A 19,521-nucleotide genomic window follows, 5' to 3' on the forward strand; every position below is an offset into this window, starting at 1 on the left:
GAGTGTCAGTGGACTTTTCAATTTTCTTGTGTCTTGGAGTGATAGAAACATAGAATCCTGGAGTTGGAGGGTTTTACCTGTTCATCTGACATATTGAAATACTTAAGGATGACGTGACTTGATATCTGGGGTACACTTCAAGAATAACGTAAGGGTGGGGTGCTTGTCTGGCTCAGTGGGTTAAAGCCTCTGCCTTTGGCTCGGGTCATAATCCCAGGGTCCTGGGATCGAGCCCCACATCGGGCTCTCTGCTCAGCAGGGAGCCTGCTTCCTCCTCTCTCTCTCTCTCTCTCTCTCTGCCTGCCTCTCTACCTACTTGTGATCTCTATCTGTCAAATAAATAAAGTCTTTTTTTTTTTTTTAAAGATTTTGTTTATTTATTTATTTGACAGAGAGAGATCACAAGTAGGCAGAGAGGCAGGCAGAGAGAGAGGAGGAAGCAGGCTCCCTGCTGAGCAGAGAGCCTGATGCGGGGCTCGATCCCAGGACTCCGGGATCATGACCTGAGCCGAAGGCAGAGGCTTTAACCCACTGAGCCACCCAGGCGCCCCATAAATAAAGTCTTAAAAAAAAAAAAAATAAGGGTGAGATGAAGCAGGGCATTATAGATAAAACATTAGCCAGGAACTGATAATGTTAAAACTTTTTTGTAGTATAGCTTCCGTCTACTTCTCTGTATGTTTGAAGTTTCTAATATGTTTGAATTTATGTATATTTTTAATTAAATGTTGGAAATGACATTATCTAGTCTAACCTTTCTTTTTATAAGGAATTCTTTTTATAATGTCTCATATATAAATGCCTAGTTTCTGCTAGAACACTGTCACTGCTTAGCAACTGACTACTTTTTAGACTATTTCATTTTTAGAAGTCTTGAAATTATAAGTATTTTTTCAATGTATTGAGGCAAATTCTTCTCCCTATAATTTTTACCCATTGGGTCTAGTTTTGTATTCTTAAGTAATAGAAAATAAAATACCATGGTCATCTCTAAGAAACTTAAAGTATTTGATTATAATTATCATTTTTCTTTTTTGATTCTTAAATTCCAAATGTTTTCTGTCATCATAATCTTGGTTGATTTCTTCTGAATATTATTTAGTTTTTCAGTGTTCTTTTCAAATACAACTATCAAAACTGAACATATCACTATACCCCAAATGTGATTTTGGTAGGACCTCTCTTATTCTGCACCCATGCCCCATCCTCCACTTTTGTAATACTTGGTATTACCTACCTGTTCTAAGACAGATTAAGATTAGGTACCTAGGGTACCTGGGTGGCTCAGTTGGTTGAGTGACTGCCTTCAGCTCAGGTCATGATCCCGGAGTGCTGGGATCGAGTCCCACATCCGGCTCTCAGCTCCATGGGGAGTCGTCTTCTCCTTCTGACCTTCTCCCGTCTCATGCTCTCTCTCTCACTCTCTCAAATAAATAAATAAAGTCTTAAAAAAACAAAAAACAAGATTAGGTACCCAAAGTTAGGAACTATAATCATAAAACCAGAAGAAATTCCAAGTGTTCCCATAAAATAGAGCTAGCCAAACCCCGTGCTTTTTGTTAAGACTGGTATTTATTTCTAGGGATTGAGTTTCTGTTGTGTCCCTTGGTAGCTTCATTTTGGTGGGGAATTGAAGAACAACTGATGATTGTTTCTTTCTCACCATGAAATAACTTTTTATTTATGCACAATTAAGTTTATCACTATTTTTTAGCATGGTATACCTCAGCTTTTTATTTCTCACCAAATCTCTTACCTTATTTTTCACTTTTATTCTCTCTTTATAGTGCAGGTTTTCCAGCTTTTTCAACCTGGAAATAATAGTTCATTTTGTGATTAAGAAACAGTTAAAGAATGTGAAATCACCTGATAAGTTTTCTGTAATCTATCATTGAAAAACTAATGTTTAAGTTTGGCTCTTTGGCTACAAAAATTTGTTTTATTTTAGGAATATGCACGAGATAATAAAGACAAATCAGAAACTCACACAAATCTAAACTCCCTTAAGGAGTATGTGGCCAGACAGTTTTTTTTAAATCTCAGGTAGTTCCATTGATCACACAGCATGGGATCTTTGATCTTCCCACTAATATTTAATCATTAATTTGATCGATTAGGTCATCCTCATAGGGTGACCCACCTTTCCTCATTGTCTGAGGACTTGAGACCTTCAGTGTTAAACCTGGACAGTTCCAGGCAAAGTGGCAGAGTTGGTTGCCCTGTCTTTATACATATGCTTCTCCCTTATTTGCTTAATTTTCTACTAACTCGTATTCTTATCTTCACAGCTCTGAAACTTTGGCATACATAGGCCCCTTTAGCCTCTTTTCTCCAGCTTTGGACCTTTAGGTTCATTTCTGTCTCAACTTTTCATACTTCCTAGTTCATTTATATAAGATAAGGAATCTTCACTGGCCCAGCCTGCCTTTTTGAGGAAGATCTATGTTACTGGCAAGCGTATAGCTTGGGATGCCCACTTAATAATAATTTGATTTGTAACATCTCCCTCTTTTCTATGTTTTTGTTTAATGCTTATTAACATTCACTTGGGTGCTTGTAAAAGTTTTCTGTGGCTGCTGTAACAGATTACCTCAAACTTATTGGGTTGGAATGACAAATTTCTTTTCTCGAAGTTCTGGAGGCCAGAAGTCCAAAATCAGTTTCACTGAGCCAGAATCAAGGTGTCAGCAGGGCCTCTGCCACAGATTCTAGGATAAAATTTTTTCCTTGACTCTTCCAGTTTTTGGTGTCTGCTGCATTCCTTTTCTTGTGGCTACATCATACCAATCCCTGCTTCTATCTTTATATCACCTTTTTTTCTTCTGTAGGCCAGATCTTCTTCTACCTCTTTCTCATAATGACAGTTGGCATGGCACTTAGAGCCCCTGTGGATAGCCCAAAATTATTTCCTCATCTCAAGAGCCTTAACTTAATGATACCTGCAAAGACCCTTTTTCCTTATAGGGTAACATTTACAGGTTTCAGGGATTACGACCTGGTGTCTTTGGGTGTCCATTATTCAGCCTGTTACTGTCCTCATAGCTGGTCCTTGAAAGGGCCTTCAGGTTGAGGCTTGATGAAGGGTTGTGGTAATAACAGAGAAATGGAAAGACTATAATGTATATTCCAACTGCTGGACCAGTGGAAATATCCTGCTTAAGGGACTAAAATCAATTTGTGACTCTAATAGAGGGTTGGAGTTGATGAGAGATGAACATTATATATCCTTATTTCATGTCTGTTTCAGTAGGTATTTTGAATCCTCAGTCACATTGTGCAGGGCAATAACATTTACCATACTTGGTAATGAGTAAAAGCAGGCATATGTGTGGCTCTGTATTTTTCATAACCTCAGCTGCATATGGATCTCTTTTTGCAGTATGATTATCTCTATCTTGACTCCTTTAGCCACTCTGCTAACCAAATTTAGAATTCTTCCTCTTAGCAGAATAAAGAATAATGTTTCAAGCTGATTTCTCTGGCTGGAGGTGTAGACCTTTAAAGGTTTTATTTATTTATTTGACAGAGAGAGATCACAAGCAAGCAGAGCAGCTGGCAGGGGTGGGGGGATGCAGGCTCCCCGCTGAGCAGAGAACCTGATGTGGGACTCGATCCCAGGACCCTGAGACCATGACCTGAGCTGCAGGCAGAGGCTTAACCCACTGTGCCACCCAGGCACCCTGGAGGTGTAGATCTTTAAAAGCAGGGGCAGAACAGAGGTGATTTACTGTAAGGAAACTGTGCTGGTAGTGAGAATGTTTTTATCCCTACTTCACTATTAGTAAAAATCAAGGTGTTTGTTATTTATATCTGGAAATCGTGGTCATGATTTGCCTTCAAGGGAGAATTGATATCATTAAACTTTTACTGGATGGGTTAGAACTGGTCCTGGTTTTGCCATAATTTTACTGAGTAGTATAGGGATATACTTTTTTTCCTCATGATGTAGGGCTCAGCTTAAAAATGTATTTTGTTTATTTCTGTATTTTCTTTAAGGGAACATTCTGTGCAGATTTGTGAAAAATAAAATATTTGCTTCTCTGAAAAAAATCAAAATAGATGCTTAATGAAATTACTAGGTAGATAGAAGGAATGAACACAAAGTTGGCATATTTTATATTAATACTTATTATCGGCTATTATTTCAAGTACTTGAAACAAATGGGTTGAGGTGTTTGAGTTTGTGTTCTGAGTTAATAGAAAGGCTTCCTGAAAGAAGGGGGATTTGAGAAAAAACTAAATAGCTACAGTCTTCAAATGTTAGGGGTGAAGAAGGAATTCTTGTAAATAGGAAAACAGAATTTTAGAGGGACTAGGAATGGAGTCTTCTAGTAAGGAGTGATAAAAGTGATTAGGCATGCAAGGACTAATTGAAGAAATAACTTCTTATTGAGAAGGTGAATGGAAGGTTAGGAATGTATCTGCTCAATCATTTCCAAGTTTATTAATTCAAACTCTCAAGTTCTGATATTTTTGTGTACATTCTTATTAGCACAAAGTGTATGTTGGTAAAAAACAATTTGAATAACAGCACTTAAACCAAGTTATGAAATGTAGTATTTTAGAATAATGAAAATCATGTTAAAATACTATCAGCGGACCAAAGTCTCCTTTGCAGGTAATCCTCTTGTCTTAGGTCTGGCATTTTTTAATAATAGGGGCCTTTTTTTCCTGTTGGAACACTTAGTGAATTCGGTATTAAAACTTTAGCCTGTTTTTGTTTGTTCTTTTTTCCCTTTTCCTGGCAGCTTAGTCAAACCATGAAAGAGGCCCGTCACCGGCTGGCATCCTTTAAGACTGTGAATAAAAAAAATGCGTCAGTGTTTGCAGACAGTAGAAGGAAAACCTCTCCCCCACAAGAGGTAAATTAATTCCTAATAAATTATTTTTAAAAGTACAGATAAAGATTTATTTATATCTCAACATTATTTAAAGCTGTAAAAGTAATTGGAAATAACCTGAAATATCCAATAGTAGGGAATGGTTAAAAAATTATGGTATATCCACATATAGCTATTCTAAAAATGATCATGCTTTCGTGATGTGAAGACAAGGGAAATTGTGATATACAAAGTTAAGTGAAAAAAGTAGGATATAAGATTATATACAATATATTCTCAATTAAAAAACTTTATTCAGCCAACATTTATGGAATGATTATAGTTGCCAGGCATTGTTCTAGAAGCAGGACTTGGAATAGAGAAAAGATAGATAAAGATCCCGCAAGGAGCTTCTGTGCTTGTAGGGAAGCAAATAAATGTAGAATATAATTTCAAATGATAAGTGTATAAAAAAATAAAGCAAAATAAAGAGATTGGGAGGGAATGCTGTGTGCAGAGACAAAAGCCTGGAAAGAAATGGACCAAGAGGTTAATACTGACTATTTCTGGTTAGCATTACTACAGGTGATTTTTATTTTTTTCTCTCGGCTTTCTCTATTTTAAAAACTTTCCAGAGTGCACATATTTTACTTTATAATCAAGAAAAAAATACTATTTTTTTTTAAAAGAAACTCTTCTAATTCAGAATACAGGTTAGAGTGAATAATTGGAACCTAAATGTGAGCTAGACTTAAAAGGATACTTAAGGTGATACTTGTAAAATGACATTGTTCTGTGCCTATTTATTTCAGTGTTCACAAATTTGGATGCTAAAAACAAACTCATATATTTTCCTGTGTTTACTCATTTTGGCATTAATTTCAAATTTTGATAGGCAGCACTTAGTAAAATGGACCATTTCATCTTTTTTGCTCTTTTTTTGGCCATGATCACCTCTGTCCCTTACTTAGTTCTTAATTTTGCTTCCTAGATTGTATATATATTATATTTTTGTATTCTTTTCCTTAAGTATCTCAACACAACCACCAAAAACGTTTGTGTCTTTTTTGTTTGCAGTTTGTAGAATACTAATTTACAGTGTCTTCCCCTTCAGTGGTAATTAAGACATAGTTAAATATAAGAAGCAAGCAGGCATGGGTGTGTATGTCATATATGGTGGCATTTTGTCTCAGATACATTCAGTATGGTTACCTTTTTCTAGCATTGCCATATTATGACTTTCAAGATATTCTTTTGTACCTAAATTCTTCTTCATGGCTGGTATTTTGGACAATTTTCATACCTGTGGATTTGGCAACTCCAGTTCGTGACATTTGACTGACTCCAGAGTACTGTTAGAATGAAGTGATTGGACACATTCTAGTAAACCAGAAAAAAAGAGTTATCAGATCCTAGAGACTCATATTTTATATTGTGTGAAACATGTTCAAACCTTTCAGTTGATGTTTTTCCAGAAAAAGTACTGTTTACAGGTTTTACTGAAATAATCATTCAGTAGAAGGGAAGAGGATTAAGTCTGAGATAACATCCTGTATAAACGAGTTTTATACATCAAAGATGCCATTTAAATCTAATTCATTATGATGATAGTGATGATGAATTCAGACTGACACATGCATTCCAAAGAATGCATGTGTATTTTTCAACTAAGACATTGGAAATACCTATTCCATGGAAATGAGAATGATAAAAGAAATTAGTGTAATTTTTTGTATTTCTTATATCAAGTATATGGTTTTTCCCTCAAATCTGAACAGTTTTCTACCCCCCTCCCCCCACGTTGTGTGAAGTGGAAATCTGCCAGTCAGAAAGGACATAATCTATAACCCAGTTGAACTCTGGTTTCATTTCCTTGTTAGACTTATTTTTACTGACCTTAGAATCTGTCTGGTTGTTATTGTTATTCCAGATTTAGAGATACAAATAGAAGATATATTTGCTTGCGCACTGTCAGGTCACCAAGACAAAATGATAAGCCTCTTAAAATTGATCCTGGCTGGGATAGGAACAAATTGTCATTTATAAAGTTAATATATTCTAGCAGCTTATTTCACTCCATGTTTGTGTGTGAGTGATTTGTTTGTAAATCTGAAGTAGAATTCAACCACTTGTTTTTCTTTATTCTATATTAAACCATCCTCATCTGTTAAGATCATTCCAGATCTTTCACAAAAACTCAACTTAGTATCATGAACATCTTGCTTTCTTTAGACCATCTATATTTGTATTATTTTTTTTCAGAAAGCACTTTGTAGGAAACCATCATCCCTCAAGATAAATATAGGAACAAGAAGACAGTTGACCTTTCAGGTCCGTCAAGGTCTTTGGTCTTTTAACTACTTTGCATTACCAGAAATTTATAGAAAATCTGGGAGCGCAATGTAAAGAATAAAGGGAGGGGTGCCTGGGTAGCTGCATTGTTAAGCATCTGCCTTCGGCTCAGGTCATGATCCCAGGGTTCTGGGATCGAGCCCTGCATCCCTACTTCTGGGTCCCTGCTTGGCAGGAAGCCTGCTTCTCCCTCTCCCACTCCCCCTGCTTGTGTTCTCTCTCTCACTGTCTCTCTCTCTGTCAAATAAATAAATAGAACCTTGAAGAAAAAAAAAAATTTTAAAAAAGGAAGGGGCGCCTGGGTGACTCAGTGGGTTAAACCTCTGCCTTCAGCTCAGGTCATGGTCCCGGGTTCTTGGGACTGAGCCCCACATCGGGCTCTGCTCAGCGGGGAGCCTGCTTCCCCCTCTCTCTCTGCCTGCCTCTCTGCCTACTTGTGATCTCTGTCTGTCAAATAAATAAATAAAATCTTAAAAAAAAAAGGAAAAAAATGGCTTATTAGAGCTGTCCATAGCTAATTAAGTCTGGGTTTAAGGGTTAAGATTCTAATGTCCAGTATTTTTTTTCCTAACAGTTCCATTGGGATATAATTTATATACCACACAGTTTACCCATTTAAAGTATACATTTTGGGGGCACCTGGGTGGCTCAGTGGGTTAAGCCTCTGCCTTCGGCTCGGGTCATGATCCCTGGGATTGAGCCCCATATCGGGCTCCCTGTTTGGCGGGAAGCCTGCTTCTCCCTCTCCCACTCCCCCTGCTTCTGTTCCTTTTCTTGCTGTGTCTCTCTCTCTGTCATATAAATAAATAAAATCTTAAAAAAAAAAAAAGTATACGTTTTGTTTTGCAGGGAGCACTGGGTGTGGTGCATAAACACTGAATCTTGGAACACTGAAAAGATAAAGTATAGTTGTCAGTGGTTTTTAGTATATTCACCAGTTTGTACAGTTGTCGACATAATCTAATTTAGAACACTTTCTTCACCCCTAAAAAAAAAAATCCTATTCTCATTAGCTGTCACTTCCCATTCCCTCCTTTCCCTACCCCTAGTCCTAAGCAACCACTAACCTACTTGCTGTCTGTATAGATTTGCTCATTCTGGACATTTCATCTAAATGGAATCATATAATATACAGTCTTTTGTGACAGGCTTCTTTCACTTTGCATGTTTTCATTATGTTGTAGAAAGTATCAGTAATTCATTCCTTTTTATTCCCAAATAATATTCCTTTTATGGCTATATCACATTTGGTATATGCATTCATCAGCTGATGGACTTCTACGCCTTTGTAAATGACTGCCGCAAACACTTACAAACGTGTTGTGTGGACATTCATTTCTTTAGTAATGGAATTTTGGGATCCTAGGCTAACTCTATGTTTAATATTTTAAGGAACTGCCAAGCTGTTTTCCATCAGCAATATATGTGGGTCCCAATTCCCTACATCCTCACCAATACTTATTATTGTCCATCTTTTTTTATTATAACCATCCTACTGATGTGAGGTGATATCTCACTGTACTTTCGTTTTGTGTTTTCCTGATGACTTATGATCTTGAGTATCTTTTCATGTGCTTATTCACCCATTTATATGTCTCTTATGGAGATAATATCTATTCAGATGTGTCCATTTTTTAATTGGGGTATTTGGTTTTTTTTATTGTTGAGTTATAAGTGTTTATATATTCTGGATACATGTCCCTTATCAGATACACAGGATTTGCAAATATTTTTTCCCATTCTGTAGGTTGTCATTTCACTTTCTTAATGCTATCATTTATATAAAATTTTTAATTCTGGTGTTGTTTAATTTATCTATTTTTTCTTGTGTTGCTTTTGCTTTTGATGTAGTATCTAGTAAATCATTGCTTAATCCAAGGTCATCAATAATTTCTTCTATGTGTCCTAAAAATTTTATAATTTTAGTTCTTACATTTAAGCCTATAACCTATTTTGAGTAAATTTTTATATGTGGTGAGGAAGTGTTTTAACTTAATTCTTTTCCATGTAGATACCACTTGTTCAAGTACCATTTGTGGAAAACTATTCTTTTTCCATTGAATTTTCTTGCCACTCTTGTTGAAAACCAGTTGATTGAGAATTTATCAATGTCTTAATATTATCTTCTGAGTTCCATGAACATGGGATGTCTTTCTGTTTATTTAGATCTTTTTAAATTTCTTTCAACAGTGTTTTATAGTTTTCATTATATAGTCTTATGCTTCTTTTGTAATGTCCTGTTTTTATAATATTTGATTATATTGACCTACCAAATTATATTAATAATGTGCTAAATCCCAGGATTTTATTGTAATCACATTGTTTCTACCTGTAATAGATACTTTTTTTCATTGTTGATTATGTCATTTTGTAGGAACCTGACTTTGAGGAATCTTCATCTGTTACGACAGATAAGGAGACAGAAAATTTGTTTTGGGAAGACCAGCATTCTCTCCTTTCTGAAGACAGGAACAAACCTTTCAGCAGAGTTCAGGTAAAGCAGAGTGAAAGGAGATTTTAAAATAAAAGTTAAACTAAGTGTGATTTGGGTTGCCATATTGTACTAGTTTGGGAATATAGGTTTAGGTACTGTTAAGTTGAGCAAAGATGAAAATTTCCTGTTTTATTCTAGTAATTTGTTTGACTACAGTATCTTTTTAAATTTTTATTTATTTTTATTGTTTTAAAGATTTTATTTATTTGAAAGAGAGCAAGAGAAAGAGAGCATGAGCAAGTACAAACAGGGGGAGCAGCAGGCAGAGGGAGAGGGAGAGGGAGACGTAGGCTCCCCAGTGGCAGTGAGCCTGACAAGGGCTCAATTCCAGGACCCTGGGATCATGCCCTGAGCCAAAGGCAGCATTTAACCCACTGAGCCACCCAGGCGCCCCTTTGTCTTTTTCCTAAGATTTTATTTATTTATTTGGAAGAGAGTAAGAAAGAGAGAGAGCAGAAGACTGAAAGAGAAAGCTTGAGCAGGGGGAGGGGCAGATGGAAAGGGAAAGGCAGGCTCCCCACTAAGGAGGGGGCCTGACACGGGGCTCTCAATTTCATAACCCTGGGATCATGACCTGAGCTTCAGGCAGACGCTTAACCCACTGAGCTACCCAGGAGCCCCTAACTACCATATCTTTTTGAGATTATTTTAGGAATCTTATAGAAAACTTAGAGTGTTGCTACTACCTGGCATTCTATGTTTGATGTTTATGTTTACTTTTAGAAAGTACAGTTCAAAAATCCATTATTTGCCATGATGAAAGAGGAAGAACAAAAGCAATTAGATCTTCAGGGCCTTCAGAATATTCTGCCAGAAGCCCAGGATTATCTTCCAGAAGGCCAAGGTGATCTGCTGGAAGCTGAGGGTGATTTGACAGGAGTCCAGAGTGTTAAGCTAGAAGCTGAGAGTGTTGAACCAGAAGACAAGAGTGTTGAGCCAAAGCTCAGTATCCCAGCTATTGAGCTGGAAAGCCAAGCTGTTGAGCCCAAAGCGCAGCCTATTGAGCCTAAAGCCCAGGCTGTTAAGATAAAAACTCAGGGTATTGTGCCAGAAGCCCAGAATATTGAACCAGAAGATGAGAGTATTGTATCTGAAGTCCAGGATTTGCTACCCAAAGAACAGTGTGTTCTTCCCAAAGACCAGAATAATCTACCCAGATGTCAGGACCAGGACTTTCTACTTAAAGACCAGGATCTTCTACTGAAAGACCAGAATATTCTACCTGAATGTAAGAACCAGCATTTTCCACCCAAAGACCATCATGTGTTCCCCGAAGACCAGAATAGTCAATCTAAATTTCAGGACCAGGATTTTCTACTAAAAGACCAGCATCAGCATTTTCTACCCAGAGAGCAGGTAAAACAGAGTGGAAAGGAGATATAATAAGAAGAAATATCTACTTAAATTTTGGAGTGGGATTTGTGAGGACTAAATTGCAGCTGATTTGGAGAGTCATATTTGGAAAAAATAGTTTACTCATAAATTCATCAGAAGTCTGGGGTTCTCATTAAATGTTAAAGTATTGTCAGCAGCACATTACCACTTAATTGACAATTTACTTTTTTTTTAAGTCTTTATTAGGAAAAATATTTCTAGCAGCCATTATCTGCTTTGACAGCTGAAAGATGGAAAAGGGAGTGGCCCACAAGTGTGCAACAGTATCTTTTACTACTCAGGTTCCAAGTTCAGCCCTCCAGCAGAGATCAGTTAGGCCAAAAATAAGAAGAAAGGGACCAACAGGAAGCAAATTACATAGGGCTATAACTGGGCTTATGTGGAACAGAATATAGTGTTTTCTTTTTTTTCATATCATGTTCAGTTATATTCTGACCTTAGTTAATGCCAGAATTCTCACTGCAGCCTAAAGTATTGGTTAACCTGTCTTTCTTAACTGAACAATTGGTATTTTGTGTTCTTTCTTTAGGAAACCAGTTTGAAGCAGCCAGCATCAATTTTGATAGGCCCAAGAGGGAGAGAGGCATTTCCTCTGGATGTCCAGCAGGATCTTCCACCCGGGCATCAAGATCAGACTTCCACCAGGGACAAGGTAAAACAGAAAAAAGGAGAGAGACCAACAGGAACTGAATTGTTCAGGATTTCAGTTTGAAACTTGCAAAGGTTGTTCTCAGCTAGACTTTGCAAATGACAAAAAGTATGGCTTTCTGCTTTATTCCCTATTTCACATTTCTTGAGTTAGAAAAATTAGTGTAAGGCCCTAAATAAAGCCTGTAGTATTACTACTATCATATTATTCCTACTGGACAAGTTATAATTAGTGTTTTTGTTTTCTTTTAGAAAGTACGCTTCAAGGAGTCATATTCTGATGTGTCAAGTGAAAAAGGAAGAGAAGACTATTCTCTGGCAGGTTATCAGTATCTGCCTCCTAAACTCCAGGACCAGACCTTCATCAGAGATCAGGTAGAGCAGAATAAAAAGGAGATAAATAGGAGATAAAGTAACTGGATTTTATATATTCTCAATAATTGGTAATGTGAAATATAGAAACAGGTGCAGACGACCCTGGTCTGATGAACTCTATCAGTCAAATCAGTTCTGTCATTTAGAAGGTTGATAATCACATTCACATTCTTATTGTAGAACCAAACTATTTTAGTTTAGTAAGATTATACTACAACTTCTGCTAAAGCCCACATGGTATAACCACAAACATGCTGTCCCTATATGAACAGTGTAGGAAGATGTGGCAGATCCTAAATTACTTAATGTATGGGGAGTTTGTTAGACTACTCGGTCCACGGTTTAAGATTAAAAATTCAGGTCTACAGAGTTGAGCTAAAATTGTTGCATCCTCAAAAAAAAAGGCATAAAATAAAAGTATTATGTCCTTGTTCAAGTTAAAATGTATCAGATTATCCTCACCTGATACCATTTCCCTGGAGTTCTCCTTGAAACCTACGATACTATGATTAGCTTGTTGCCCTGGTCAGACAGTTTGCTTTTTTATCTTTATTCCTTTAGAACATGTTTGTCAAGCAACTTCCATCTTTTATGAGAGCAGAAAGAATGAGTGATGAATTACCTCTGGAGTATCCTCAGTATGTTGAATCTAAAACCCGGGACCGAGCTTCCCCTAGAGAACAGGTAGAGCAGAATACAGGGGGAAGACTTTCCTTCCTAAAAGAGTAACAGAGATGAAATGACTTAAGATTTGGGTTGAAGCTTCTCAAGCTAGTTCAGAGGTAGGCTACATAGAATTAAAGCTTCTAGAGTGAGGCAAAGAGCCTAACATTTTCAGTTATTTCAAAATGTGCCAGACCTAAAGTCTGTCCAGGTGAGAAAGCATATCTGTCGTTTGGGTTGGCCAAAAGACAGGGTTTGTATAATATTGATTGGTTAACAGTAGATCATTCTGCATAAACTCACATCCTGGAGCATATTTGACTTTCTGCATTTAGCTTTATAAATACTGAAGACCTTCTCCTCTTGGCCAGCTGAAGCAGTACATCAAACCAAACATTCTGCTCTACCAGTTTGCACACCAGTAATGAGGAAGGATTAAAACAAGCCATTTCCCGCCACAGAGCTCTCTGAACTTTACCACTGCCAGCTACTGTTTGTGCATGGAGTTACTGGGGACATCTAGTAGGAATACTTGTAGAAATGACACAAGATTGTTTCCTGGCTGTACCTTGGGAAAATGCTAGCAACATTACAAAAATATTTCTCAGTGTATTATTGAATAAAGAGTTACCCCATGCAAAACAAAACAAAACAAAAAACAAAAAATAAAACAAAGGACCAGAATAATCTGGGATTTGCTTTAAAATAGTCTGGGGGGAAAAAGTGGGAAAAGAGACAGGTGGAAAAAAAATTACTAATTATTGAAATTGGGGGGATAGGTATCTTGGGATCCATTATACATTTTCGTTGCTACTTTAATTTCTATTTGGGAATTTTGCATTAACACATGCAGGCACACCTGCACACTAGCTCCGTTATGTTATCCTCGCCTAGTATTATTTTGGAGTTATCACTGATGTCATTAGTTGTCACTAGTCATTTCTGCTTAGACTGTTTTTTATTTTGTTATTCCTTTAGAGCAAGTATATCAAGCAACCCTCATCTTATGAGAAATGGGAGATTGAAAGAAGAGTTCCTTCTGGAGTGCCATCAGTATGTTTCGCCCAGTGTTTAAGATCTTGCCTCTGGGGAATAAGTAGAGCAGAGTATAGTGAGGAATAAGTAGCAGAGAATAAATTGCTTAGGTTTTGGCGTAAGTTTAACAGGGAAATATAGTAACTACTTATGGGTTTAGTGTTAAGGTCAGTAAATAGTGGGCAGAGCTATCCTGTCCTCTAATTCTGTGATGTTTCATACCATTCTGACCTGTGGAAACTACTTCTGGCCTCTTCACTGAGGCTTTTACCATTGCCTGGGCATGATGCTTCTGCTTTGACAGTTGATGTTCAGTGTTGACGTTGTCTTTTAGCACAGGAACTATGGGCAGGCCTTATATAATGTGACAGATGAGAGATGGAGAAAGGAGTTACTTCGGAGCGCCATGAATATGCTTTTCATGATACCTAGGATCCAGGTTCAGCCAGAGAGCAGGTAGAGCAGAGTGTGGTGAAAAGTAAGCAGCAGAAAGTAAATCAGTTAGTGTGTGATCTGGGCTTCCCAGAGCTGTACTTCTAACAACAGTACTGCCGCTGCTGCTGCTTGTGGTAATGTTCTCTTCTTAATCCTGTTAATAATAGACGTAACAGCTTGCATTTGGTAAGCACTTTCCAGAACCAGAAGAGTTCTAGAACTTTGTATCCATTGTCTCATTTCTCAGTCTCACAATCATCTGGGGAGATAGATACTGTGATTATCCTTGTTTTATAGATGAAGAAACTTACGACTGCCTTGTGGATATAGTTGAGACCATAATAGTGGCAAGGAGTGTAATGTCTACTTTTATGCCATAATGTATCAGACTATTGTAATAGACCTGTATAGAGTAGTAGGTCAGGGCTATCACTACAGTCTAGAGTATTTTTACTAGCATTATGTCACTGCTCATATACTTTGGTGACTGCTTTTGTGGTTTTTTTTAGAGCTTATACTTCAGAAGGCAGCCATCTGTTGGGACAGCTGAAAGATGGCGAGAGGATTTGCTTCTGGATGACCATGAGCATCTGCCGGCCAAACACCAGAGAGAGGCTTGCAGCAAAAGACAGGTAGAGTATGAGTAATGGAATTTAGATAGGATTGTAGGCACATACAGAGCTGGGATTGGTAAGGCTGAGCAAAAAACAGATTCTTGTTTTATTTCATAGTGTGTGAAACTTATCCTGACCCAAGATTACTTTAGTGCTCTCGCTGAAACTGAGGATATTGGAAAAACTCTATTTTATATGTATGTTCTTTTATAAGGGGTGTATTTCTGATGGCCATTGTCTTTTATAGCAGGAGAGGGGAAGAAATGAGTGGTTTCTGAGGGAGAGGAATCAGGAGGCTCTTCCACCCAGTGGCCAGGCCTAGATCTCTGTCAGTCAGCTGTTAGAGCATAAGATGGGATCACCAAGAAATTAGCTGTTCAGAGTGTAAGCTGGAGCTTATTCGGGTTATATTGCCTGAGCTTCGATGTACTGAGTTAAGATCTGTGGTTTTTCAAGAAAACGTTACAGCAATCTGGCCTCCATGGCTTAACTGAAGTCTGGTATATTCCCACTAGAATTTATCACTGTCCAAGTAATTTCTGTCTTGTGATTTCATGTTATTTTAACAACAGAGCCTTCAGGCAACCAGTGTTGTTAGGATATATAAAAGAGATAAAGAGACATTTCCTCTTGGCTCTTTTATAAGAGCAGAAGAAAAGGAGCATAAAGACGAAGTAGGATTTGGGCTGAGGTTTTCAGGACTACACTGTAGCTCTTTTGTAATTTTTAGTTTGTCTCTATGAGGTTGGCCTAAAGGTACATTGTCATGTTTTATTCTACATTGTCACTTATATATCCAGAAGTGTGCCAAGCTCTTTCCTACCTCAGATCTGTAGCAATGTTTTTTTCCTTTGCCTGGATATTCTTCTCTTTTTTCTTCACAAAGCTGGTCACTTTTCATCCTTCAGGTTTCAGCGTAAATACCTCCTTGGAAAAGACTGTCCCGACCACCTTATCAAAAATAGGTCTCCTCTGTTTTGTTTTTCTCTATCCTTGCATTCTCTTTCCTTCTCAGTACACAACTCAGTTTGTAATAATTCTTTGATTTAACATTTTTTCCACTGGTCTGTAAGCTTTATGAGGAGAGGTACCACCCCTGATATGTTTACCAGTGTATCGGCAGCCTGTATAGTACAGTGCCTGGTACCTAATAGTCTCTTGCTAAATATGTTTTGAATTAGTCAATCAATCAAACGTTTACTGAATGCCTCATTAAGTGTTAGCCATTGTTTAGATGCTAAATATCAAAGATACAGTTGTGAATCAGACACAGAACTCAAATTTCAGACAGTCTAAAGAAGAGAGACTGACACATAAGCAGATAATTATGAAGCAACATAATTAATGGTAGAGGGGGCATAGGGTATTAACTGAGCACAGAAGAGGCATACCTAAGTGACTGTTTGCTTGACGGTGCTCTGCCTTGGTTGTCCCTCTGCCATACAAGCCCGATCCCCTGGGACAGTCCTTTCTCCTTGTAGGCTCCTGAAATAATCCAGCCTTATTGGAAAAAAAAAATTTTAATAGTGTAGATTTAGATCACAGTCATACTTGGGGCTTATAGTCATAGCTGCTTAGCATTTTTCTTCCTTGCCCTTTGTCAGCTCCCTCTCCTGCAGCTCACACTAATAATAGTAAACCTTAAATACTTTGTAAAGTTCTTGCTACATCCGCATACCCTCAGACTTTCGTGAAGAAAATAGAAGCCGTCATGCACTAACTCCCTCAGTCATTTGTTTTTTTGGCATTCTCCCCTATTCCTACTATGTCAGAAGAAGAGTTATCTGTCCTTGGACCATGTTCCGGATTCTCTTGCCATCCTTTTTTCTGGGTCCAGTTTTGAATATTATATTGTGAGACTCTGACCTCTGTTGAAATCCTCTGAAGAATGTTGCATCTTTTGTTTATTTGTTCTAACAGGCTATCAGCCTGGTTAAGTTTATGTTATAAGTTCTTTCTCACCTTCCGTGAAGAGTGGCTCAAGCATTAGTCAGTTTTCATAGCCTTCATTATATTCCTTAGGGTCCATCCCATGCAGGCACAACTCGGGTGATTTGGGGACATATAGCAATTCATACACAGGTTTAAGGAATCCAGTTTTCTAGCTCATTCCTTCTCAGGATTCCCAACCCCTACACTCTCCAGATACCACAGGCCACATTTCCTGGAACCTTTAGTTAGTATCAGTGAGGCGGAGAGGTCCATAGTAAGTTTACTCCTTGCCCAGTGCTGAAAGTCTAGTTTTTCTTCCTTTTTTGAAAGCAGAAAATGTTTTCATTTTTATTGAAGCAAAAGTAAACACAAACAAAAAGAAAAAATAACCCAAAATTCCAGAAATAATTATCATCAGTCCCTGCTATGTATCATTTTCAGATTTTATTCAGTCTGTTCTTGTTATTCATGGTAGTTATATAAAGTTGTCACATTGCAGTAGTGAATGCTAAACCGCTGTTCCTAGGGAAGATACAGAGTTAGTTTTTGCGAGCCCCTGATCATGTTATGGTCACTCATCAATACCTAACTTTGTTTTATGTGAATTTCTGTTTAAAGACACCTATTTAATACATAATGTTGATTTATTAACATGGACTCAGAGCCAATAACACTGTAACTTATTCCTGAATGAGCTTATTTCATACATGTATTTTCTCCATAAGGTATCAAGGCCTTCTTATGCTTAGAAGTACTAGATAGTACTTCAACACTGTGCTTGGGAGCCATTTTATTTTATTTTATTTTATTTTATTCTGTCTTTTATTTTTATTTCTTTAAAAAAGATGATGTATTTTAAATGGAGGCACCTGGGTGGCTCAGTCATTAAGTGTCTGCCTTCGGCTCGGGTCATGATCTCAGGGTCCTGGGAATGAGTCCTGCATCGGGTTCCCTGTTCAGCGGGAAGCCTGCTTCTCCCTCTCCCTGCTGTGTTTCCTTCTCTCTTTGTGTCTCTCCCTGTCAGATGAATAAATAAAGTCTTTAAAAAAATACAAAAGATTATGTATTTTAGAGAGAGAGAACAAGAGAGGGAGCCAGGAGAAGGGCAGAAGGAGAGGGAGAGAAATCTGCAGGCGGACTACCCACTGAGCTCAGAGCCTGATGGGATCTGGGGCTCTGTCCCAGGACCCTGAGATCATGACCTGAGCTGAAATCAAGAGTTAGATGCTCAACTGACTGAGCCACCCAGGGGTCCTGGGAGCCATTTTAAATAGTGAAATCTCCAACAAAAAAGCACAAAAGATGCAAAAACCTTGGCACTAAAAAGACCTTGAAAAGAATACCTGTTTACAGTTTGAAGTCTGAAACAAAAAGAGCAGAGCATCCCCTTGTTCAGCCTCAGCTGGCAACATGCATATCTGGTGACTCAAATTTGTCAGAGCTCTATGTCTGCAAATGACCATAAAAGCATCACAAGTGTTAATTTTGGAATTACAAATAAATATTAGTAAACAGGCAAATTCACAAGTAAGGAGTATGGAATATTGAGGATTAACTATAATTTATATATTATATAATTAATCTATTTAAAGTGTATGATGCAGAGTTTTTAGTATATTCAAAGTGTTGTGTGAAGTTTGCCACAGTGAATATTAGAACATTTTCTTCATACCCCAAAAGTCCTTACTCACTAGCAGCCAATTCCTTTTTCCTCTACCCCCCAACCCTAGGCAACCATTAACCAAATTTTCTGTCTTATAGAGTTGCCTATTCTGGACATTTCATATAAATGGGATCATCATGGAATATATGGCCTTTTGTGATTGGCTTTTTTCATTTAACATAATGTTTTCAAAGTTCATTGACCTTGTAGCATATAGCAGTACTTTTTTCCTATCATTAGATGACATTCCATTTCATGCATATAGCACGTTTTATCCACTCATCAATTGATGGACGTTTGGATTGTTTCTACTTCTTGGCTGTTATGAATAATGTTGCTATGAATATTAGCATACAAGTTTTTCTGTGGATCTGTGTTTTCATTTCTCTTGAGTATATCAAGGAATGGAATTGCTAGGAATGTGGTAACTCTATGTTTTGTTTTGTTTTGTTTAAAGATTTTTTATTTATTTGACAGACAGAGATCACAAGTAGGCAGAGAAGCAGGCAGAGAGAGGAGGAAGCAGGCTCCCTGCTGAGCAGAGAGCCCGATGTGGGGCTCGATCCCAGGACCCAGGGATCATGACCTGAGCTGAAGGCAGAGGCTTTAACCCACTGAGCCACCCAGGCGCGCCTATGTTTAACCTTTTGAGGAACTGTCAAATTATTTTTTTTTTTAAAGATTTTATTTATTTATTTGACAGACAGAGATCACAAGCAGGCAGAGAGGCAGGCAGAGAGAGAGGAGGAAGCAGGCTCCCTGCTGAGCAGAGAGCCCGATGTGGGGCTCGATCCCAGGACTCTGAGATCATGACCTGAGCCGAAGGCAGCGGCTTAACCCACTGAGCCACCCAGGCGCCCCAGGAACTGTCAAATTATTTTCCAAAGTGGCTGCACTATTTTTCATTCTTTCCAACAGTGTTTGAGGGTTCTAATTTCCTCACCAGCACTTAATGTCTTTATAATTATAGCTATATTAATGGGTGCGAAGTGGTATCTCATTGTGCTTTTGATTAATATTTTCCTGCTCATTAATAGCGGGCATCTTTTCATGTGCTCATTGGCTATCTTTATTCTTTGGAAAACTGCTTATTAG

The 19,521-nt window shown here is 37.8% G+C and overlaps 1 protein-coding gene and 1 long non-coding RNA gene across 2 annotated transcripts in view; one reads left to right on the top strand and one right to left on the bottom strand.

The window, feature by feature from the left end:
• CCDC15 (coiled-coil domain containing 15) overlaps positions 1-19,521 on the top strand; it is a 79,456-nt gene that overhangs the window by 9,437 nt on the left and 50,498 nt on the right. Inside the window, 10 exon segments of the mRNA XM_032358255.1 lie at positions 4,749-4,862; positions 7,083-7,160; positions 7,162-7,222; positions 8,071-8,075; positions 9,547-9,666; positions 10,390-11,022; positions 11,591-11,713; positions 11,962-12,084; positions 12,661-12,768; positions 13,726-13,800. Of these exon segments, the coding sequence (XP_032214146.1) occupies positions 4,749-4,862; positions 7,083-7,160; positions 7,162-7,222; positions 8,071-8,075; positions 9,547-9,666; positions 10,390-11,022; positions 11,591-11,713; positions 11,962-12,084; positions 12,661-12,768; positions 13,726-13,800 (1,440 nt within the window).
• Positions 6,128-14,385, bottom strand: LOC116598870. The gene is made up of 3 exons (XR_004289181.1): positions 14,211-14,385; positions 12,707-12,801; positions 6,128-6,200 (listed from the first exon to the last, which is right to left on the bottom strand). It is a non-coding gene; the product is annotated as an uncharacterized LOC116598870 (long non-coding RNA).

The sequence above is a fragment of the Mustela erminea genome, chromosome 9 (assembly GCF_009829155.1).
Source record: "Mustela erminea isolate mMusErm1 chromosome 9, mMusErm1.Pri, whole genome shotgun sequence".
Taxonomy (NCBI): Eukaryota; Metazoa; Chordata; class Mammalia; order Carnivora; family Mustelidae; genus Mustela; species Mustela erminea.